Source organism: Eucalyptus grandis, chromosome 6 (genome assembly GCF_016545825.1).
Source record: "Eucalyptus grandis isolate ANBG69807.140 chromosome 6, ASM1654582v1, whole genome shotgun sequence".
Classification (NCBI taxonomy): domain Eukaryota; kingdom Viridiplantae; phylum Streptophyta; class Magnoliopsida; order Myrtales; family Myrtaceae; genus Eucalyptus; species Eucalyptus grandis.
The window spans coordinates 6,641,510-6,665,790 of record NC_052617.1 but is presented as its reverse complement, the minus strand read 5'-3'; the positions used below and the strand labels follow the sequence as shown (position 1 = coordinate 6,665,790).

The window sequence follows — 24,281 nt, the reverse complement described above, 5'->3', positions numbered from 1 at the left end:
CCCGACTGCCGCTTTTTTTCCCACTTAGATTGAGTTGAGTGTGTCGGTTTGTACTTTTAAAAATGCCTGGATGGTACTTGCAGTATAGTTCCTCGAGCATATATTGATGAATGATCAGTAACTGCTAATGATGTGCTCGGGAAAGTTGTAGATGAATGCTCAAGCCGTGCTCAAGCCGTGTGAAACATCTGAAGTTTTGCTTGCTGAACAAATTTTTTTTTCATTCATTTTTCCGGATGGAACATAAGTGTCTGTTTTTTTTTTTTTTTTTTTTTTAATCTTTTTGCTAAAGCAGTTTTATTTAGTTGTATTCTACAAAATATGCACGAGAGGTGTGTCATTGATTCGTGGTGCAATGTCACTTCCCTAGTGAATCACATTTGTTAGGGAGGTTGCTGCGAGAAGTGGAACCTGAGTTAATGGATGCTTCAATTGAGGCCACAGAAGATGGTGAACAGAGCAGGCTGCGAGCTTTATTGGTATCGGAGGCCTGGGTTGGCGAAGATAATGACGAAGGAGAAAGAAGATTTCAAACATGAACGTGGGGAAGAGCATGGGCTACCTGGTTTTTAACTTTGTTGCCGAAAAAAAAAATCTGCATTGCCTCCCGCTGCTACTCAAAGTTTCATTTGCATCCTCTTAGAGGAAAACGAGTTCAGCATGTACGGGCCGTGTGAGGAGCCCACCTCCCAATCACCTAGAGAAGAAAGTTTTACCAGTACGTCATTGATTCGATACTTAGTTCCTTAGTTGTAAAAAAATCATCGGAAACACTCTTTGCTGGTTACAAATTTTTTAAGCATACACTAAAATCCTGGCTTCATATTCACTGAGAGCTGCTGATTTCTACCAAGTGTTCTTAACCATGGAATCCTTATTCATCGAATTAGATACGTTAGACCTCACGGCATGATATGTGCATGTTGCATTTGCCCATCGACATTCATTCCCACACACTCTGATTCCATCCATTATTTCACTCAAAACAACAATCGCCCACCCTGCACCTGCATCACATGCTCTCTCTTATGGGTGATCTCGGGCGCTTAACTAGGCCCACATATTCGAAGCCTAAAAGGTCGTTTGATAAGACTAAAAAAATAAGCACTAAGAATTTAAGTACTCAATATCAAGTGTCGACAGTTTTATGTACTGAAAATAGAAAGTAATTTCTCATTTGACATTCTGCTCTCGACAACGTAAACTAGATTGATGGTTTTTCATGGGCATGTAGGTAACATTTGCACAAGCCTATAGCCGGTCGGGCTAATTCATTCCTTTGTAACGTGCACAACATTTTGTATGTGCCTGCCCTTGCCATGCACAAACTTCATAATGTTTAGATTGTTCTTTAGTGCACAATGCATTACATTGCCCATCGCTGAGATTTGCATTTGCCAATTGCCAATACTTCGTGCTGTTGATATCTACTATGTTGCATTGTCAAAATTAGTATTGAGTTCACATGTTTATGGTGAATATTTTCCTACATTGTACTTCCAATAAGAGCTGCGAAAGCTTGTGAGGAGTGTACATTCGATTCAAGAACAGCCAGCTGCTACTAATGAAAACGAGAGAGAAGCTAGCATGGTGTTGCAAAGGGCTCAGAAGTCCCTTACCTGTTTCCTGGGGTAATCTTGCGAGGCAATTACCTAGTAGCAATATATGATCACCCAATTGATACTCACCTCTCGTGGCAATCTACATTGTAGCATTACGTTTTCTTCCTTGGGTTCTGGTTAAATCATTTCATAATTCTGGGTAGTATATGAACCGAATACCCGGTGGATGATGGGGTGCTAGATTTAGGAAGTTCCTTATAGCTAAAAGGAGAATGGTTATAAGATGTGCAAAACTAAAAATGTCTTTGCCTTTCCATTGCATGCTAATTTTATCAAATCTAGGGAGTTATAAAAAGAACGAAATACTGCAAATCATCTGATAAAGAAAAATGGGAGGTTAAGCTCTCTTATCATGAGTGTTTATTTTGACACTCATTTGTAGGTTATTTGCAAGACTCGGTTTATCCTTCACATTTGAATCCACCTGATTTATATTCATGCTCTTGCTGGAACAGTTGTACTTGAATTTGGTGCAAATACACCTGTGCTGAAATTAAACTAACACATTTTTTTTTCCCTTGGGCAGGTCCTGAAGTGATAGGGCGTATTAAATGTGTACCCATCCGCGTACACTGTAATCAACTACATGAAATATGTCCTTAACGTATCCTCTCTCATACTGTGAGCATTGCATCCATTCTGATTATATCACCTTAGTACGGAACAACTGCACTAAACGTTCTACACACAGACAAAAATTTATGACTATTGTCTGTTGGTGGTGAATGTAGTAGGACGAGATCGAGATGGCCAACTCCAAAATGTGGAGTTGGATTTTGGAGTTGGCACTAATTTTATTACGATAAAATGATATGACCTTTGTCATATATTCTTTTTCTTTTATCATTCAACTTTGAGTTGTCTCTACGGCAGCTCATAATGTTATTTTAAGTTAAATTTGATGATGGCTTGAAGATTTTGCTTGAATATTGTTTGATCACCCACTTTGGTGGGATAAGACAGAGGGAGTGATGCCATCTCTTTTGAGCGCATATCAACGCAGATTGCTGCATTGGGAACAACAAAATATATTTCTTGATAGCAAACAAAAAGTGTCAAATTATATCTCGAGTTTTAGTACGTGTACGAAATCCAAACCATTTGGATGATCTCGATTTGTTCAAATCTAGTGTGGCCATCGATCCAATTCAAGTTTGGATTTTGTTTGGTGGGAATAGAGTATATTTGCTTTGATTGCGGGTTTGTCTCTCAATTGATTGACTTTATTTTATGAAAAATGATTAAGTGATTATTCTTAATTCACTATGATGAAAACAGTTTGTTCTGGATCATAAGAAAAACAAATAACAAATAATTCAAAATTATTAAGAGATCCATTCCTCATCCGTTACTCTCACAGTTATGCGAAAACACTTTTATTAGCAAAACTCTTATCTAATATCTTCGAGAAGGCGTGCAGTGGACGTCTAAAAGCCACGCAAGAAAAAGGAACTTGGATTTTCGGTGGGCTCCGGGCAAAAGTGGATTTGTTGACTTCTATAAAAGAACGAGAAAAGGGGGAAAACATAAATACCGTGGGGGTGGGGAGTACCTTTTGATGGCCGTGCAGAAGAATTCCTTCAAGCCGTGTCGTGCTCCGAAAAAAAAAAATGACGAACAGCGAAGTAAGGAGGGTCGCCCTGGGTGACACTCTTTTTCTCGATCGCGCGGAGCAGTGTTGACCACGGCGGATCTTGCGCTGTGAGTCTACTTCTGATTGAGCTATTTTATTTCCACGAACTTTCGCAATACAATTATTCAATACGTCGACTGTGGGAAAAGCCATGTGAGATCAGTGGGAACGTGGAAAAGAAATTGCGTTGGAGACTTCGTATAAATGTTTAAAAGAAACTCTGTCCTTGCTTGCACTGGAAATCACCTGGATGACCAATTACATCGAATTGGACAGATTCACATCACAATGTTAAAAATAACTTTCATCATAAATTGCTTATGAAAATTCCATGAACTTCTTCAAATTAATCTGATGAGCACAAGCTATATTACTTCTGGTAAAGGGGGAAAAATGACAAAGCACAACAAAAACACATATAGTACTATAGCGAGGCTGGAGCTCACCCGTGATCGGTCACCATAGCCAGCAAACGGGTGAAGAAAAAGGACAGAAGAAAGAAAAGAAAAGAAAAGTTAAGATATCTTTTTTAAATAAAATAAAATAAAAGACCATAGTCACCTTGGGTCTCTTTGATTTTATTGTTTTTGTTTTATTTATTTATTTATATTTTTGTTTTATTTACTTACATCTTCATATTTTGTTATTTTACTTTCTTAATTTGATAAAAAAATTTTATCCAAATAACATATTAACATGAAGGGTTTAGGGTGGATCAAATGAGTTAGTATTTATTTTTATGGTAAGGGTTAAGTATGAATATGTTTTAATAATATGGGTTATATTATGTATGAGTCGAATTAGAATTAAATTAAGTATGGATTGTTGAAATTTTATTTCATGAAGATAGATTAATATGAATTGGATCATTTTCGATTCGATTTACCTACTTGACACTCCAGGCGTATGTTGGACGTCTAAAAGCCACGCAAGAAAAGGAGCTTGAAAGTCGACGGGTCCCGGTCAAAAGTGGATTTGTTGACTTCTATAAAAGAACAAGAAAAAGGGGAACACTTCAATACTGTCGGGTGGAGTACCTTTGCTTGGCCGCACGGAAGACTCCTTCCAGCCGTGTAATGAGCTCCACGAAAAGACGAATAGCGAAGTAAGAAAGGGGTCGCAATGGGTGACACTCTTTTTCTCGATCGTATGCAGTAGTGTTGACCACGGTGAATTTTGTATTGTGAATTTACATCAAATCAAATTATTTTATTTATAAATACTATAGGCTTGGGTATAATCTAATTTGGGAGAAATATTCGAGCACGTGAGCAATTATAACTCGAATTTTCCGATTATGATAGATTATCTATTATGAGCTCTTCTCATGTATATAGGTATTGATATTCGAATCAAACTATGTAAATCTTTGATGTCCTTTAGTGCTCTTCTATATTTTTTCGGTGATTTCATATTGACTCAAATTGCAAGATCCGATATTAGTTTCCATGTTATATTACAACAAAATGCATTACTTATTGGATTGAAACTGAAGGATGAATTGTTTTGTATTCTTTTCGACTCATCCAACATCGATGAAAAGAGAAAATGTGGACCTAAGTATACCGTGACTTCTTAGCGTTTATTATTTAAGTGCATCACCGTCCCACAGCCGTTGTGCTCGACCAAAAAACAACTATTAGGATGTGGGTACTATCACAAATTATAATTAATTGAGTGATTAAAGGATGCCGTCGGTCCGAAAATTGTTGGAAGAAAAGACAACACTAAATAAATGACAATGTTTCTCTGTAGATGATATTGGAAGTTACAGAACGAAAGACATATGACAACCGTGAAGAACAATGCATGGAGGCTTGCCCCGACTTTTGGCTTATGAAAAACGGAGGAGACTTGACTTTGCAACTTAGATGGATGAAATAAAAAGTAGTACGTGGACGATCTGAGTGCATTCTCATTTTTTGTGAAGCCACTTTCTATTCCCCGTAATTAGGACGTTGTCCCATAGAATGAAGTGTGTTTTACGATACTTTTGCCATGTAAAGACAGACTTTCTGATTTAGAATATGAAAGCGTGGGTCATCAAGAGTCAATTCGCATGAGAAAATTGATGATGATTTGATTCTTGGTTTTCACGTTCCACCGAGTCCAACAAAATTGATTTCGCACGGCAAACATTAATTAAAAAAGAAAAGTAGGATGCCGATTAAATTGCCAAACATGCCTTCAATTATGCCAAAATCAGATATTTGGGGCTTCCCTATTTTTATTTAACTAGACGTTTGTCGTCTTCTAGTCTCTGCGGCTGATGAGCGGCTTGCCAGATGCAGAGATATCCCAAACCTGCAATTCTTGCAAAATCCCCTTCAATCATGCATCCTTCTGCCGTGGAAGGTGGGGTGGCGGAGCAATTATGAAGCCCTTTCCACAAGGACTTTATGCAGGTCTTTTGATTCCGCCCCGAAATTGAAGCTAAGACTAGACTCCATGGTAGGAGGAAGAAAGTTCCCATAAATGACGGTAAAGATTCCCACGTTATAGCTTGGGGCGATTCCTTACTGTCAATCCTAATCTCCGGAGCGATTGTTGATCTTAATTGTCTTTTTGTGCTGACGAGGACAGGGACTGCTGCCCCTCAGAGCTGCTTGCTTTTTTGTCCGAATTTTATCAAATACGTATCATTTTATGAAATCATCGTAGGACATTTTAATATCTCACCCTCGTAACTAGTTACTGAAGCTTACTTTATGTCGCCTTTCCTAAGCTATGTTTCTACATTCTTCTTCTTTCATCGTCACGGATTTGATTTTTAACATTCATTGCCAATTACGAAGTGGATATATAAGGAGATTTGACTAGACAGTAATGCAGAGTCATAACTTAGTAATCAAGTGAATTTTCTTTTTTTAATCAAGTGAATTTCTATTGTCTATATTCAGCAGTACGCAATGATTACTTTAACTTTGAATCAAACTAATAAAAAGAAAAATATATTTGATATATTTGCAATAATGATGTGAAGTGTTGCGATTTCTGTATTTGGTAATGTATATTTTAAGGTCACGACATCTTAAAGTTGTGAGGCAATTTTCTAAAAGTTGAAAGTTATTATTGTAGCCCTTAATTGTTTAACAAGCACAATATGAAACAAGAAAGGATATTGGAGATTCAAATATGTAAAAATTCAAAGTTATCTTAAAGGAAAAAATTCATAAATGACTATCCTCTTTATAATGAATTTTCTAAATTTATTTACCAGATAGTGATGATAAGAGTCATACATATCTTTTGAAATAAAAAATGCCATCACACAATTGACTAATAAACTTTTCAAGAAAGGCGGAGAAGACTTTCACATCATGTATATACAGAGCCAAGCAAGTAAGAATTTTCCACACCAAGTAAATCCACCAAGAGAATCAAATTTGTGACCCCAGTCATGTCATCTCAAGGAGACTTTGACTTCTTTACATTAGAATTTAAGTGCACCACTGTCCTAGAGCCACTCTCCTCGACCGAAAAACATTGGATTCTACCAATATCAGCCCACCGATGTGAAGTGGACTACACCACTATATTTCAAAGTTGCTCGGTAACATCAATCAATTAGGACTTATTTAACGCGATCCGAATATACATAGGAATTGTCTTTGGAAAGAAGCATCGAATAATAGACTTTTATTTGTTCTTATGTCTGATGGTATTACTGGAGGCTTTCTCGTTGTTATGGGTTGTCAATTAATAAGCCTTTCTTCTTAAGTAGACCAACTCAGTTTAAATTCTGTTTCTTTTTGTGACTCGTTAAATCTTGTAATTTTGATTTGAAAATTATATTTAAAAAATCTGAAAGGTTGAGTTAGCAACTTGGAAATAAGGCGACAAAGGTTCTTTTTCATCGCAGTTGACCATCACCTAACTCAACCTAAGTCGATAGAAACCAGTTTTTGTTGCCTTGGGCATACCTACGGCAACAAAATCAAATTTCTCTCTCCTTTGGTGCCCCTAAGGTGACCAAATTATTTTTGTTGTAAAAATTTTTGTCACCTTAGGCAGTTTTTCTAGTAGTGATAATTACAGCAATTTAGTTATAGAGGATTGTTAGGTCGCCTATAGACGTTTCAATAATTTAAAGCAATTTTTATTCATTTCATGGAATATTGAGATCGAGAAAATGCGGCGCCGATTGATGCTGGGAAGAAAACCCTTCCAAGTTAACATCCACAAACAAGTGCGGTACCCGTTTTTGAGGCCCCGAAGTGGGACTGATTAAGGAACGTCGTAAATAGAAGGGGCGTTTCTACAATGTAAAGCTCAAATATGGAGAATTTATAACCCAGTTACCCGACTATGGTCTATGACCGCTACTTATTAGATTATCGGAAAAGTTAATGTCACTTTGGTAAAATTACTAAACCATAACTAATAAAACAATCACTTGGCCTCATAAAAAATTAATAAATAAGTACTCTTCTTTCTACGCCTTATTATGTTCGTTGTTAAGTCGTTGTTGTGTTTATCTTCAGGATGTAGTGTAGATCCCAAGGGTCAGGGTCCCAAGGCCTAATTCCGATAAATGTTTCTTTCTATCCATCGTTGTCACGATTGATATAAAATAACGGACAATCTAAAGTGTATGTATCTAGAAAGAAAAATTATTTTCACCTGGATATTTATTTTACACACTTGTGTACCTATGACTAAACTAACTTAGACAGAAAATCTGATCTACCTTAACCATGATAAAATAAGATATCATTCTAACTTAATCTTACATGAAATTTATTGGTATGCCCAGTAATAGAGCTTTCAAAATGGGTGACACATGTTGTGAGCCCACCAATGGAACCTTGGAGAAGACCTCCTTCGGTGACTTCACACTTGACAAAGGCTATATAAGTGGAAGCGCTCTCTACCTCCAGTAAACTCATTGCTCGCGTGCTAAATTGCAAAATGGGGTGGCATCGGTTCTTTGGCCTCCTCTGTTTCCTCTTTTTCTTACATTCCCATCTTCCCTTCACCTCCCCCCTTTGCCCTCCTAACCAGCGTGATGCCTTGCTCAATTTTAAGAATTCCTTCCTCCTTGATAAAGTTGCGTCGGACAATTTTGTTGAACCCTGTAGCCTTTATTCAAGGGTAACCTGCGCATTCAAAAGGGGCATATCATGGAACAAGAGTGTAGATTGCTGCTCATGGGATGAGGTCACTTGCGACAATGTCACCGGTAACGTCATCGGTCTCTATCTTGCTTCCCATCAGATTTATGGCACTCTTTATTCCAATAATTCCCTCCATCTCCCGAAGCTTCAAGTGTTGGACATGTCAATGTGCAATTGGACCAAGTTGCCCTATTTCTTGAATTCATTAGAAAGTTTAACATACTTAAACCTCTCTTACAATAAGATTAGTGGAGAGATTCCGAGATGGTTTTGGGGAATAAGCCAACATACATTGAAACATATAGATCTTTCTAATAACCTTCTGGAGGGAGGTATACACCAACTACATTGGGAGCGGTTGTTGTATATTAACCTTCAAGGAAACTTACTCCAAGGACCCCTTCCGATCCCTTCACCTTCTACTCGTTACTTTTATGCCGGGAACAATTATTTCACCGGTGAGATCCCCTCTTCGATTTGTCAGTTGATTTCACTCTTAGAACTAGAATTGTTTTACAATAATCTCTTGGGGACTGTGCCCCCATGTTTTGGTAATATAACCAATATTGTCTCTCTAGACTTGAGTAACAATAAATTACAAGGACCACTCCCGATCCCTCCACCTTTTACTCGTTTCTTCTATGCCAGAAGCAATAGTTTCACCGGTGAGATCCCCTCTTCGATTTGTCAGTTGAGTTCACTCTTAGAACTAGAATTGTTGAACAATAATCTCTCAGGGATGGTGCCCCCATGTTTTGGTAATATAACCAATCTTGAGCATCTAAACTTGGGTCGCAATAATTTACAAGGACCACTCCCAATCCCTTCACCTTCTACTCGTTACTTTTATGCCATGAACAATGGTTTCACTGGTGAGATCCCTTCCTCTATTTGTCAGTTGAGTTCACTCTTGAGTTTAGATTTGTCGAACAATAGTCTCTTAGGAAATATACCCCCTAGTTTTGGTAATATAACCAATCTTGAGAGACTGAACTTGACCAGCAATAGATTACAAGGGCCATTACCGCGTTCCCTAGTCAAATGGGCAAACTTATCAACACTACTTCTCGGTCACAACGAGTTTAATGATATATTCCCACATTGGCTGAAAGCACCGCAACTGTATTACCTTGATTTGCAATCCAACAAATTTCATGGTAGGATCAACCTCACTGCCTTTGAACTCTCCTTCCCTGATCTTAGATATTTATTTATTTCCAACAACAATTTTATTGGATGGTCCCCATGAAGGTTTTCTCCAACACCTCATTAGAAGTAATAGATTTGTCCAACAACAAATTTGGAGGGCTAATTCCACTTTTGTCTCCTGTCACAGTGTATTACTCCATTGCAAATAATGTTTTAATAGGAAGGATCCCTTCTTTGATATGCAACGCCACCAATCTCGAGATGATCGACTTGTCTAACAACAGCTTAATTGGTAGCTTGCCCTGGTGCTTAACAAATTTTAGCATTGGTCTCTCGGTTTTGAACTTGGGAATGAATCACTTGGAGGGCACAATTCCACAAACCATTTCTTTGATAGATGGATTGACGACTCTTGACTTGAGCCGAAATCGGTTTGAAGGGACATTGCCCCGGTCCCTTGTCAATTGTACAAATCTGGAAATTTTAGATCTCAGTATCAATCAGATGGAGGATGCATTCCCGACATGGTTAGGAAAACTTCCAAAACTGAAAGTTCTCATTTTGAGATCCAATAATTTGAAGGGTCCTTTGAACATTCCGAAGGGAGATCTCATCTTTACAAAATTGCGCATATTGGATCTCTCAAACAACAACTTTTGCGGTCCTTTACCAGCCAACTTGATAATGAACCTTGAAGGCATGAAGAATACAGAAGATGGGCGACACGGACCATTGTACATGACACAGGATTCCTTTTCCTCCGGGGTGTCATATGAAAATAGCGTGACTGTGATGATGAAAGGGAAAGAGACAAAGCTAGTGAAGATCTTGACCATCTTCACATCCATTGACTTATCACACAACTTTTTCCAAGGAGACATTCCCAAAGTTTTTGGCCATCTTCGCTATCTCATAGGGCTCAACCTTTCTCACAACCACCTTACGAGTTCCATCCCTTTGACTTTAGGAAACTTGACTAATATTGGATGGCTTGATTTATCTTCGAACATGCTTAGTGGGAGAATTCCTAGAGCATTGGGAGATTTGACATATCTTGGGTACTTAAACCTCTCGAAGAACCAACTTATTGGTCGAATTCCTCAAGACAAACAATTGAGCACATTTTCAAACGACTCGTTTAGTGGGAATCCAGGCTTATGTGGAACTCCATTGCCAAAAGCATGCCCTGGCGATGCTCAGCTTCCTCCACCATCATCCTCATCAACTCTGGACCACAAAGGACATGAGAGTTGGTTCAAACAGAAAGTAGCGTGGATTGGTTATGCTTCTGGAATTGTCATTGGGATTTCCATAGCATACATTGCAATTGAAACAGGATGGCCCAAATGGCTCGCGCGAGGCGTGAGAATGCTGGAGAGAAGTGCAGTCCAATGGATGGAGAAGCCAGATCGGAGGGCCATCAAGTTTCATGGATGGTGAAATTGTTGAGGAGTTGTCTCTTTAAACCATGTAGTGTAGTCTTAGTAAATAAAGATGCCATTTAATCGGCATCAAATGTCATTTCCCTTATCAAGGCTTGTTTCTAATGTCTTCTCATTTTGTATCTTGGTGTAATGGTGTATGAGTTGAATTGAAAATATGAATAATGAAATTTGTCAAGCAAATAGCTTAGAAAAAAAAAAAGAGCCATAAAAAAGGAAAATGAAGCAAGAGCCATTATCCACTACAGATATCTCTTTCGCCCTTTGGAACAACGTCGCGTCCTCACCGTTGTCTGTTCCAGACGGTATGGTCCCTTCCGCACACTGCGACGTCCATCACCGGCCGCGCAGGCTCAGATTCCCCAACCGCCCCGCCACCGTACGATCCCCCGAGAGGACGACGGCAGCGACTCCGACTCCGACTCCAACGCCCAAAAGAGCCTCAACCTGATGTAGCGCGAGGCTCGGCGGCGACGTCCCCTGGGGGCATGGAGTTCGCTTCCTTCTCCCATCCCCAAATCAAGCGCATCCTCAGATACTGCTGGGAAAAAGAGATGTGTCTTGGAGGCGGCGCGATTTTGAGCTTTCATGGGCTTCGTGGATATAATGATGTCCAATAAGATTCATTATCGCTTCTCTGGAGCAAGCGGCGTTGGACGCTCGGATGCTTGCGAAGGTGATGCTTCTGCAATGCGTGGCTGTTTCTCGTGAGGCTTTTGGTCTGAGTTGTTATTTGTCGATGCCGTTGACGTGTTTGTTGATTTGTCGCAGAGACTGGGACTGGATGTTCGAGAAGGAAAATATTACGTTTCATTCATGTTTTTGTGAGTGTGTGTACGTGTGTGTTTGTGAGAATCTTTTCGCCTTCCTCCGGTTCACCTGCTATCTGCTTTGCTATGCTTGGCTATTGCACGATGAGTTCTTTCCGGGCAAAATGGTTCTTCGAATAAGCAGCTCTTTCCTAACTGCAGCTTTTTCCCCACTTATATTGAGTTTGAGTGTGTCAGCTTGTACTTTCAAATTGCTTTGATGGTGCTTGCAGCATAGTTTGTCGAGCATATATCAATAAAGATGAGTAACTTTTGATGTTGTGCTCGGGAGAGGAGTACAAGAATGCACAAGTCGTGCGAAATATTTGAATTTTTTGCTTGCTGAACACTTTTTTTTCATTTCCAGATGGAACATAAGTGTCTTTGTTTTTTTTTTTTTGGTCTCTTTTTGCTAAAGCAGTTTAATTTAGTTGTATTCTACGTAATATGTGCGAGAGGTGTCAATGATTCGTTGTGCAGTGTAACTTCCTTAATGAATCACATTTGTTAGGGAAGTCGCTGCGAGAAGTTGAACCTGAGTTAATGGATGCTTCAATTGAGGCCACAAAAGATGGTGATGAGAGCAGGCTGCGAGCTTTATCTGTATTAGAGGCCTGGGTTGGCGAAGATAATGACAAAGGAGGAGAAGATTTCGAACATGATCACGGGGAAGAGGGGGTGCCTGGTTTCTATTTGTTGCTGAAAAAAAACGAAGAGAAAAATCTGCATTGCCTACCGCTGCTACTCAAAGTTTCATTTGCATCCTCTTAGAGGAAAAGGAGTTCAGCTTGTACGGGCTGCGTGAGGAGTCCACTTCCCTATCATTGGAAACAGACTTTGCTGGGTACAAATCTTTCAAGCATACACTTAAAATCCTAGCTTCATACTTACCGAGAGCTGCTGATTTCTACAAGTGTTCTAAATCATGGAATCCTTATTCATCGAATTAGATAAAGTAGACCTCACAGCACGATATGGGCATGTTGCATTTACCCATTGACATCCATTCCCACATACTCTGATTCTATTTATTATCACTCAAAACAACACTCGCCCACCCTGCACCCGCATCACATGCTCTCTTTTATGGGTGATCTTGGGTGCTTAACTGGGCCAGCATATTCGAAGCCTAAAAGCTCATTTGATTTGTCTAGAAAAATAAGTACTGAGAATTTAAGTATATAACATCAAGTGTGGACAGTTTTATGTGCTAAAGATAGAAAGTAATTTCTCATTTGACATTCTGCTCTTGACAAGGTAAACCAAATTGATGGTTTTTCATCGGCATGTGGGTAACATTTGCACAAGCCTACAGTTAGTCGGGCTAATTCATTCCTCTATTACTTGCACAACATTTTGCATGTGCCTGCCCTTGCCATGTCAACATTTTGCATGTACCTGCCCTTGCCATGCACAAACTTCACCATGTTTAGATCGTTCTTCAGTGTGCAACGTCATTTGCCAATTGCCGGTAGTTAGTGCGGTTGACATCTCCTATGTCGCATTGTCAAAATTATCTTCAGGTTCACATGGTAATGGTGACATTGTACTTCCAATAGGAGCTGCGAAAGCTTATGAGGAGTGTACAGTCTATTCAAGAACACCCAGTCGTTGCTAATGAAAACGAGAGAGGTTAGCATGGTTTGTCTCTTACCCATTTCCTGCATAACCTTGCGAGTCAATTACCTAATAGCAATATATGATCACACAATCGACACACACCTCTTGTGGTAATGTACTTTGTAGCATTACATTTTCTTTCCCGGGTTCCGGTTAAATTGTTTTGTGATTCTGGGTAGTATAAGAAAGGAATACCTATGGATGATGGGGGTGCTATATTCAGGAAGTCCCGTTTTCAATCCTAGGCAATAGCTAAAGGGCGAATGGTTATAAGAAGAGAGAAATTAACAATGCCTTTGCCTCTCCAATGCCTGCTAATTTTATCAAATCTGGGGAGTTATAAGAAGAGTGATATACTGCAAATTATCCGATGAAAAAGATTGGGAGATTAAGCTCTCTTCTTATGAGTGTTTATTTTGACGCTCATTTGTAGCTATATGCAAAACTCAGTTTATCCTTTGCATTCGAATGCACCTGAGTAATATTCATGCTCTTGCCGGAACATATGTGCTTGAATCTGGTGCAAATACACCTGCACTGAAATTAAACCAACACATTTTTTTCCCTGGGAAGGTCGTGAGCTAATATGGCGTACAACATAAATACCAATGTGCATACACAGTAATCAACTACATTGAAATATGTTCTTACTGTATCCTCTCTCTTATTCTCAATGTCGCGTCTATTATGATTACATCACCTAAGCACGAAACAAGTATGCTAGACGTTCTACACATAGACAAAGATCTAGAACTGTAGTGTGTTGGTGGTGAATATATTACAACGAGGTCAAGATGGCCTACTCCAAAATATGGAGTTAGGACTAATTTTATCATGATAGAAAGATAAGATAATCAGATGCTAAAAATTATGTGACCATCGTCATCTGTTCTTTTTCTTCTATTATCCACCTCTGCATCAGCTCATCATATCATTCTAAGTAAATTTGATGATGGCTTGAAGATTTGCTTGAATATTGTTTGACCACTCACTTTGTTGGGATAATACCAAGGGAGTGATGCCATATTTCCTTTGGGCGCATGCCACCGCATATTGTTGCACTGGCAACAACAAAATATCTTTTTTGATTGCAAACAAAAGGTATTACATTATACTTTACCAAAAAAAAAATAAAAAGGTATTACATTATATCTCGCAGTTTAGCCCATGTATGAAATCCGAGCTGTTTGGAGGATCTTAATTTGTTCAAATTCAGTGCGCCCATTAATCCGATTCAAGTTTGGATTTTGTCGGGCGGGTGGTTTTGTTAGATATAGATAATTGAGGATTGAATATATTTGCTTTGATCGCAGGTTTGTTTCTTTGTTGATTGGCTGTGATTAATTCCTTGACAAGCCGTACGGTGGACGTCTAAAAGCCGCACGAGAAAAGGAAAAAGAAAAAGGGGCACTCATAAATCCTGCTGGGTGGAGTACCTGTCTTTGGCCGCGCAGAATTCCTTCAAGCCGTGTAGTCAACTCCAGAGAAAAAGACGAACGGCGATGTAAGAAAGGGGTAGTGGAAAAAAAAAGTAAGAAAGGGGTCGCACGGTGACACTCTTTTTTTCGATCGCACGGAGGAGTGTTGACCATGGTGAATTTTGTGCTGTGAATTTCCGTCCAATTGAGTTATTTTATTAATAAACACCATGTAATGTAGTCTTAGTAAATAAAGATGCCATCTAATGGGCATCAAATGCCATTTCCCTTATGAAGGCTTGTTTTTAATGTCTTCTCCTTTTGTATCTTTGTGTAATGGTGTATGAGTTGAATTGAAAAGATGAATAATGAATTTTGTCAAGCACATAGCTTAGGAAAAAAAAAAGCCAAAGAAAAAGGAAAATGAAGCAAGAGCCATTATCCACTACAGATATCTCTTTCGCCCTTTGGAACAACTTTGCCTCACCGTTGTCTGTTCCTGACGGTGTGGTCCCTTCGGCACACCGCGACGTCCATCACCGCCCGCGAGGGCTCTGATTCCGCAACCGCCCGCCACCGTACGATCCCTCGAGAAGATGACGGCAGCGACCCCGAATCCGACGCCCAGAAGAGCCTAAACCAGAGGAAGCGCGAGGCTCGGCCGCGATGTCCCCTGGGGCATGGAGTTCGCTTCCTTTCCCATTCCCAAATCAAGAGCATCCTCAGATACTACTGGGAAAAAAAGATGTGTCTTGGAGGCGGCGCGATTTTTAGCTTTCACGGCCTTTGTGGATATAATGATGTTCAATAACGTTGCACTGTACATTCATTATCCTTTCTTTTAAAAGGGGAATTGCAGAGTGGCTTCTCTGGAGTCAAGCGGCGTTGGACGCTCAGATGCTCGCGAAGGTGATGCTTCTGCAATGCGTGGCTGTTTCTCTTTAGGCTTTTGGTCTGAGCTGTCACTTGTTCATGCCGTTGAGATTTTTGTTAATTTACCGCAGAGACCAGGACCGGATGTCCGAGAACAAAAGCGAAGGCATTTCAATTTCATTGGTACTATCACGTTTCATTCATGTTTTTGTGAGTGCCTACGTGAGAATATTTTCCCCTTTCTTGCCGCTTCACCTGGCATCTTCTTTACTATGCTTGGCCATTGCACGATGAGTTCTTGCCCAAAAGAATAGTTCTTAAGATAAGAAGCTCTTTTATAACTGCCCCTTTCCCCTCCTTTAGATTGTGTTTGAGTGTGTCAACTTGTAATTTTGAAATGCTTGGATGGTAATTGCAGTATAGTTCCTTGAGCATACGTTGATGAACGATAAGTAACTGCTAATGATGTGGTTGGGAGAGCCGTACATAAATGCTCAAGCTGTGCGAAATATCTGAAATTTTGCTTCCTAAATGCTTTTTTTTCATTTCCAGATGGAACACAAGTGTCTTTGGCCTTTTTCTCTTCAGTTTTATTTGTTCATTTTTGCTAAGGCATTTTTATTTAGTTTTATTCTACAAAATATGCACAAGAGGTGTTGATTCAATGATTCATTCATGCCTCATGAGTCCATAATATGCAATGTAAACTTCCTTAATGAATCATATTTGTTAGGGAAGTTGCTGTGAAAGTTGAACCGGATTTAATGGATGCTTCAATTGAGGCTACAAAAGATAGTGACCACAGTAGGCTGCGAGCTTTATCTGTATCCAAGGTGTGGTTTGGCGAAGATGACGATGAAGGTGAAGAAGATTTCGAGCAAGAAAAAGAGGAGGAGGTACCTGGTTTTAACTTTGTCGCTGAAAAAAAAAATCTGCATTGCCTACTGCTGCCACATAAAGTCTCATTTGCATCCTCTTAGAGGAAAACGAGTTCAACATGTATGGGATGTGTGAGAAGTCGACTTCCCAATCACCTAGAGAAGAATGTTTTACCTGTACTTACTTGATTTGATACTTAGTGCCCTAGTTTTTATTAAAAAATCTAAGCATAGACTAGAATCCCTAGCTTCGTATTTACTGAGAGGTGCTGATTTCTACGGGTGTCCTAAGCCATTGAAACCTTATACGCGGGATTAGATACATTAGCCCATACAACATAATACGTGCATCCATGTCAATTTTCCTATATCCTAGCAATAAAAGTGATGATTGCCACATATAATTAATAGGTTAATGACATAACATTTAAATGATTTGAGTCTGCAGAAAAGCAGATATGCTACGCGGGGAACGTACATGGAGGGAGAAAGGTAATATTTTTCTTCTGTAAAATACTATCATTGCTTAGGATTACGCATTCATAGACATGCTTGAAATGAATAATTACTTTACCTTTTCAATATCGTAGAGGATATGATAAATTTGAAACATTTAGCGTGCCAAATAATCTGGTCTAGTTCATATAACACAAAAACTTACATAAAATTGTCTAAAAAGAAGTGTTTATCAGAAGACGCAATCTTTGTGGGAGCTCACCTTTGCCTTTAAATTCACGTGTCCATTTCTTTGAAACCGCATCACTTTCTTTGTCTTTTTCTGCATTTTCATCTTGTTCTCCATTTTTCTTTAAAATGACACTGGATGTGAAAGCAGTATCAATCCATTTCCTCCTCCACCTTGCACGATGTTTGTCTTCCCTAATTGCCCTGTGCAACTTTGGTCAGCAGACTTCACATGAATCTTTCTGCAACAGAATCCATTTGCTCTACCCTATACTGGCCAAAAGGGTCTTGGATGAAACCCAAAATTCGAAATCAAAGTCTTACATGTACTGGGTAAATTAGTTACTTAGTAACCAAACTTTGCATAGAAAGTAGTGCAGAGTGGGAGCAGTTTTTCCTACAAAAAACTTCAGCAAGAACATTTAACCTGTATTCTATAATAGAGCCATTAATATCTCATTTCCAATTTTGTCAAGGGTTACTCCTACCTATTTAGAAGTGCACAGCAAGGTTGAATCTTGGCTGTATAGGTTACTGTCGATACCGCAGATTTAGACGATGAACAACTTTTTTTTAATTATCCAAAGATATAACACGCAATAAACAACTTTTTGTTAGGCAGAGATGGCATGAGATCTTTATCACCCGTAAAATATGCCAAATCTTACATATATTGAGAAAGTGGTTCATTAGTGATGTGATCCATTGGTCAAGCATGAAACTTTAGTTCTACACAATGTCCATCTTCCTTCTCTAGCATCTGTTCAGGTTTCTCAATGTTGACTTGCTTTTCAATTTTCAATTCCCAGGAGTGTCGTGAGTGCTCAAGCATAGCAAGAAGGTGGTTTGACGGTTTAATCAGTAAAGACATTCAATTGGCCAATGAAGTTTTCTCCATTGACACCATTTATTTTGACTGGCAAGTAAGTTGACAGATATCTCTTACTGTTTGAGCATTTAGTTTTATATATTGGAGCATTCAAATCTCTTGCAGTCCATTTATAGCATCTTGAACAACTCCATGTCGGCCATAAAAAAAAACATCCATCGGTTGCTGCTGAATCAACTACTTGTTTAACATTCAGCTCTTGATGCCATAGACCATTTGATGGTTTTCCACACGCGGTAATGCATGGCATGTAGTTAACATTTGCACAACTCTATAGTTGGTCAGGCTAATTCATCACTCCAACTGGTACGACAAACTTCACCATGTTTAGGTCGTTCTTCAGTACACATGCAAACATTGCCCGTTGCTGAAACTCGCATTTGCCAATTGCCAAGAGTTTGCGTGGTTGACATCTCCTATTTTCACATTGTCAAAATAAATTTTGGGTTCCATGTTTATGCTGAAAACGAGAGAGAAGCTAGCATAGCGCTCCTAAGGGCGAAGAAGTCCTCTACTTGTTTCCTCCGAAACCTTGCGAGGCAATTATGTGGTAGCAATACATGATTACATAGTTGATACTCACCTCTTGTACTAATCTATTTTGCAGCATTTACATTTTCTTTTTGCAGGGTCCAGTTGAATCGTTCTACGGTTCAGTATTATGTATGAACCGAGTACCAGGTGGATGATGGGGTGCTAGTTTTAATTCGGTGCTGGGTTCAGTCCTGCGCGATGGCTCAAAAGAGAATAGTTATGCAGCTAAACGTTATTTACTTGCCTTTACCTTTCCATTGCCTGCTAATTTCATCAATTCCGGAGAGTTATAAGAGGAGCAAAATAATGCAAATTGTCTCATAGAAAAAAGAAAGAAAGGGAGTTTAAGCTCTGTTCTTGTAAATATTTATTCTGACGCTCGGTTTGTGCTTTTGCATTCGAATCTACCTGGATAATATTCATGCTGGTGCCAGCCAATACAGATGTAGTTGAATCCTATACAAGTACATATGCACTGAAGTAAACCCTTTTTCGCCTGGGAAGGTCGCGAGCGAATGCAGCCTACCACATTAATACCAATCGGCACACGAGGTAATCAACAACGCCCTTGGTCTATCCCGATTGCATCCCGTAAACACGAAACAAGTGCACTAGATATTATATGTAAATAAACGCGTACACAAACACAAACACACAGATCTAGGACGGTTGTGTTAGGAGTGAATATATTAGGGTAGGGTCGACACCAGAATATTTGTACAAAGGGAGTGACGAGAAAAATTATTAAAAAAAAAAATCTTAAATTTATTGTACTCGTGCAAATTTGATTTTAAACCTTTGAATTAGATCAATTTAGTCTTAAATTTTTTGACAATTTGCCAATGGAGTCTATTTGGCTAGAAATTGTTGATGTGGGTGCTAATCATTCTACATGACATGGCCGATTGCTATTGCTAACGTGAACAATTTTCGCAATTCTTTAAAAAATTTTATTTTTATGTTTCTTTTCTTTCTTTCTTTCTTTTTTTCCACTGTGGCCAACAAGGGCCACCAGTGACTCTCACCGGCTGCAAATGCCTTTACTAGATTTGGGTGAGGCCCTCCCTTGCAACAAAAGCCTCCTATGCCTAGCGAGGCTGCAAAGACATTGGCGAGGCTGCAGGCGAGGGCCTCCTTGGCCCCACTAGTTGTGAGAGAGGCGGCTCTCGCCAAGTCTAGGAGAGGCTTTCACGGCTAGCGAGGTTCGCCATGACCCTCACTAATCATTAGGAGAAAATAAAAAAAAAAGTAAAGAAAGAAGTAAAGGAAAAAATGAAAATAAAAAATAAAAAAATTCAGAAAAAAATTGTGAATGCCTTTTCAAGTGGCTGGTTCAATGGGAATCCAAGCTTACGTGGAACTCCATTGCTGAAAGCATGCCTTGGTGATGCTCAACTTCCTCCACCATTGTCCTCATCAACTTAGGACTGCGAAGGACATGAGAGTTGGTTCAAAGAGAAAGTAATGTGGATAGATTATGTTTTTGGAATTGTCATTGGAATTTTCGTAACGTACATTGCATTTGAAATGGGAAGATCCAAATGGCTCTTACAAGGTGTGAGAATGTTGGAGAGAACTGCAGCCCAGTGGATGGCGAAGCCAAAGTGGAAGGCTATCAAGTTTCATGAACAGTGAAATTATTGAGGAGTTGTCTTTTTAAACTGTGTAATGTATGTTCAGTGAATAAAGATGTCACCTAACCAGCTTGAAATGACATTTCCCTTATGAAGGCTTGTTTTAACGTCTTCTCCTTTTGTATCTTGGTGTAATTGTATACGAGTTGAATTGAAAAGATGAAAAATGAAATTTGTCAAGCACTCATCTTAAATAAAGAGAGCCAAAAAACAGGAAAATGAAGCGAGAGCCATTATCCAGATATCTCTTTCGCCCTTCGGAACAACGTCCATCACCGGCTGCGCGGGCTTAGATTCCCCAACTGCCCGCTGCCGTACGATACCCCGAGAAGATCACGGTAGCGACTCCGACTCTGATGCCCAGAAGAGCCTCAACTAGAAGAAGCGCGAGGCTCGGCCGCGACGTCCCCTGGGGCATGGAACTCGTTTTTGTTGGAAGATATGCCGAAGATATGCACAGATTGTGATGGATATATTCTCCAAATTGTATTTGATTATTTTTGTATCAATCTAGGATTAGATCTAATATACTTTCCTTTTATTAAACATCCTCTGTACATTATTTAATCCTCTTTGTACATTGGAACAATCAATGAAGTGCACATAATACATTACTCTCTATTCTCTCTATTCTACTTGTTCTCACTCTGTTTTCTGACATGGTATCAGAGCCGTGTTCCTTCTTTTTCTGACTTTCGCACTTCTTGATTGCCCTCCGGACGTTTCTTGTCTTTGTTGTTGTAGGAACACTAAACCTGCACAACAAGATTAGCACTCCGGTGTAGGAATCGGTATTTAAGCACTTCAAAATCATAAATATTTCCTTCTTGTTTTTCTGCTTTCTTATCAACATCATGGTTAAGAAAGATTCATCGATTTCTGAAGAAAAAATCCCAGAAGAATCGTTTGTGCAACAAGAACAGCCGAACCGGGGACAGCCCATCACAGGCCAAGCCACTTTGGGACAACCGATCGCAGCTCAGCATGCTTCAAGGCAATCCATCCAGTGGCTCCCTATTCAGATGCCACCCGGCCCATGGATCTATGGGCCCACCCAGCCAAATCCATGGTCGATGGGTCAAGGCGTCGGAGAGCCGGTTCAGCCCGGTGGAGCCCCATCAACCGCTTTCGGGGCAAGCCAAACCACTGGGCCAAACCCAACAAATACGGATTATTTTCAACCGGGTATTTCGGGTTCGGGGCCAAATCCCTACCCGGTTTCCCAACCCGGTTTCTTGCCGTATCCGTTCGTCGCCGCCGGCGGGTCGGCCCGAGCTGGTGATTCGCTCTACACGACGACGGGCGACGGACGGAGCTACGGCTCATCACGCAACAACTATCAGGCCCCGACAACTACTCAAGCTGGTCGGTGGAGTTTCGGCGAGCCTTGGTCACGAAAGACAAAGAAGTTTTTATTGATGGTACTTTACCGGTCCCTTCGGATGAACGTATGGCGCGACTGTGGAGGAAGTGCAATCAATTAGTCCGAACATGGATCGGCAACTGCATTACCTCCGAAGTCGCTGCCGGACTCCCACCGACGGAAGATTCGAGAAAATGTGACATCCGAAATTCGACCTTGTTTCGATAAAGTGAAATGGGCATTTCGTCAACGTGTTTACGACCATTTTCTCTCGATCGATCACTCACGAGTTAACTAACCTATTGGGTGAAGCCGTTAAGGGATGTATCGCCGTAAAATCCCTAAAAGCTACCTAATTGGTTGGATTGAGCTAAAATCACGTCGATCGATTTTTAACCACAAATTGAACTCGATTTCGGGGATCGAATTTTAAGCTCGTCACAATTCTTATTTTTAGGATTTTGTCTCATCGCTCGTCAATTTATTGACGAGTCCGAAATTTCAAGAAAGAAATTATCGGAAGAAAATTGAAGACCAAAAGAAAATAGAAAGGAAAGGAAAAGAGAAAAGGAAAATTTGCATAAAGGAAGTATGCATTTTATTTTTCTTTTTCTCTCTCTCCCCCTTTTTCTTTTTCTCTCTTTTCCTCTCTCTCTCCTCTCTCCTTCGTGCGTAGCCTTTCCCCACCGAGCACACCCTTGCCAAATTCAATTTTGCTTTCTCTTCTCTCTCCTTTTTGACTAGTCAAAGCTTATCTCCTCCTCTCTCTTATCTTCTTCTCTCTCCTCTCTCTTCTCCCTCACCCCACGTGACAGAAACCCCTCTTCTTCCTCTCTTCTTTGTGCGACCCAGCTGAACAGAAACAGTAGCAGCTCGCCTGGGATCAGAGCGGCCGCCATCGCCGCCCAAGCTCAGCCGCTCGCCGGTCGTCCTTCCCCGCGCTCCGCCGCTCACCGCTCGCCTCTGCTTCCCCCTTGCTCCCTCAGCTGCCGCCGGCGCCTCTCTCCCTCTTCTGGTTCGAACGAACCAGCAAGATAAAGGTAGCAGCTCACCGAAGCAGCCGTCGCCGCCGCACCGGAGCTAGGCCGCCGCTCGCACCGCACGCCGTGCGGCCACCGCTCCGCCAGCCCTCGTTCCCTCGCGCCCAGGTCTTTCCCGTGTGTCTCCCGCCCCTGTTCCGCTTTGTCCAGCCACCGTGGGTGGCCGAGCAAGTCGCCGGAGCCGCCGTGCAGCCTTGCCGGACCGCCACCTACCTTCCCGACCCTTCTCCGCCCCTAACCATCTCTGTTTTCCCCTGTTTCGCAGCCGAACCAGCAAACCCACGAGTGGGTTTCCAGTCGGTTCGTGGGCCGTTTTGGGCCGTTTCCGGACCCCGAACCCGAGCCGTGCTTTGGGAACAATCGTTCCTCGCGTCGCCGCCGTCGGATTGATCCGATTTGCGCGCGATTTGGTGAGTAATCTCACTAATCTTGGATTAGTTGGCTAATTATGCTTAAGGTTGGTTTAGATTTAATTAATTATGTTTAGGTTGTTAGATTATAATAAATTAGCAATTATTAGTCAATTGTGATGCGATTTAAATAAATTGATTGCGCAATTAACAAGTAGACGTGGTCTACTAATTATTGGAAGTGCCTCGGGATTTTTCCCGACCCTTAGTGGGCTCCAATTAGGCTTTTCGGGCCTAAGTGGAAATTTTTAGTATTTAAATATTAATTTTCGGAATTTAATTAAATAATTATTTATTTTCCGAAAATTCAACCGAGATGGTTCGGAACCGGAATTTTATGCTGATGATCATGGTGCAGTCCATTTATTTAATTGAGCTTTATATTGTGCTAAATTGAATTTATTGTATTTATTTATTTATTTTCGAAATTAATTATTTAATTAATTATTTCTCGGAAATTCAGGATAGATGGCCAGTGACCTAGGAATTTTATGCTGATGACCGTGGTGAAGTCCGTTTATTTAATTGGGCTTTATTTTGTGCTAAATTGGATTTTTAATAATTATTAATTAATTTTCGAAATTAATTAATTATTTATTTATTTTTCGGAAATTAAGATTTTGATGGCCGATGACCGAAATTTCGTGCTGATTGTCGTGGTGCAGACCGTTTATTTATTTGAGCTCTACGTTGTGTGGAATTGAATTTATTGTGGAATTTTAGGAATTGTCCTAAATTGTTTGTTATTGAATATTTGATTGATGGATGGTGAGTATGGGTATATAGCGCCGAGTACGTTGATGGGCTATATAGTAGGGAGAATGGTGAGAGCTAATCGAGAATGTTATTGGCCGAGACCAATCGGTACGATATTATTGGACATACGTGGTTCGGTGATTGAGAGTATCCTTTGGCGAAAACGGGCGCGCCTTAAAGAACGCACGTAAATGACTTATAGACACACGTGGTTCGGTGGTTATGGGAATATCACTTTGGTGAAAACGGCGCCTTAAAGAACGCACGATGTTGTCTATAGCCGATGTCACCGGCGAAAACGACGCCCTTGAAAGGACACGTGGTTCGGTGATCAAGGTTATCCTTTGGTGAAAACGGCGCCTTAAAGAACGCACGGTGTCGGTGATCGGTATGTCATTGGCGAAAACGAC

General features: G+C 40.3%; 2 protein-coding genes and 1 long non-coding RNA gene across 6 annotated transcripts in view; all 3 read left to right on the top strand.

The window, feature by feature from the left end:
- The first annotated feature begins 9,617 nt into the window (after positions 1-9,617).
- LOC120294267 (receptor-like protein 33) lies at positions 9,618-10,961 on the top strand. Its single transcript, XM_039314260.1, has one exon. The coding sequence runs from the start codon at positions 9,618-9,620 to the stop codon at positions 10,959-10,961; it is 1,344 nt and encodes a 447-aa protein (XP_039170194.1).
- A 225-nt stretch (positions 10,962-11,186) lies between these two features.
- LOC104456664 overlaps positions 11,187-24,281 on the top strand; it is a 41,514-nt gene continuing 28,419 nt past the window's right edge. Inside the window, exons 1-5 of one of the 4 annotated variants that reach the window (XR_005551827.1) lie at positions 11,193-11,639; positions 11,735-12,616; positions 13,296-13,404; positions 14,706-15,719; positions 15,815-16,129. Coding sequence is in view for 1 of the 4 variants with exons in the window: in XM_039314858.1 (XP_039170792.1) it covers positions 11,628-11,639 (12 nt within the window). In the remaining 3 variants the exon portion in view is untranslated. Of the gene's footprint in view, positions 11,640-11,734; positions 12,617-13,295; positions 13,405-14,705; positions 15,720-15,814; positions 16,130-24,281 lie in introns of those variants that run through there. The other 3 variants (XR_005551828.1, XM_039314859.1, XM_039314858.1) reach the window with 3 other exon arrangements.
- Positions 16,431-19,122, top strand: LOC120294603. The gene is made up of 4 exons (XR_005551838.1): positions 16,431-16,579; positions 17,010-17,053; positions 18,055-18,168; positions 18,742-19,122. It is a non-coding gene; the product is annotated as an uncharacterized LOC120294603 (long non-coding RNA).

Bases quoted from the DNA above. Each gene is read 5' to 3' on its own strand.
- LOC120294267 (XM_039314260.1), top strand. From the start codon at position 9,618: ATGAAGGTTTTCTCCAACACCTCATTAGAAGTAATAGATTTGTCCAAC.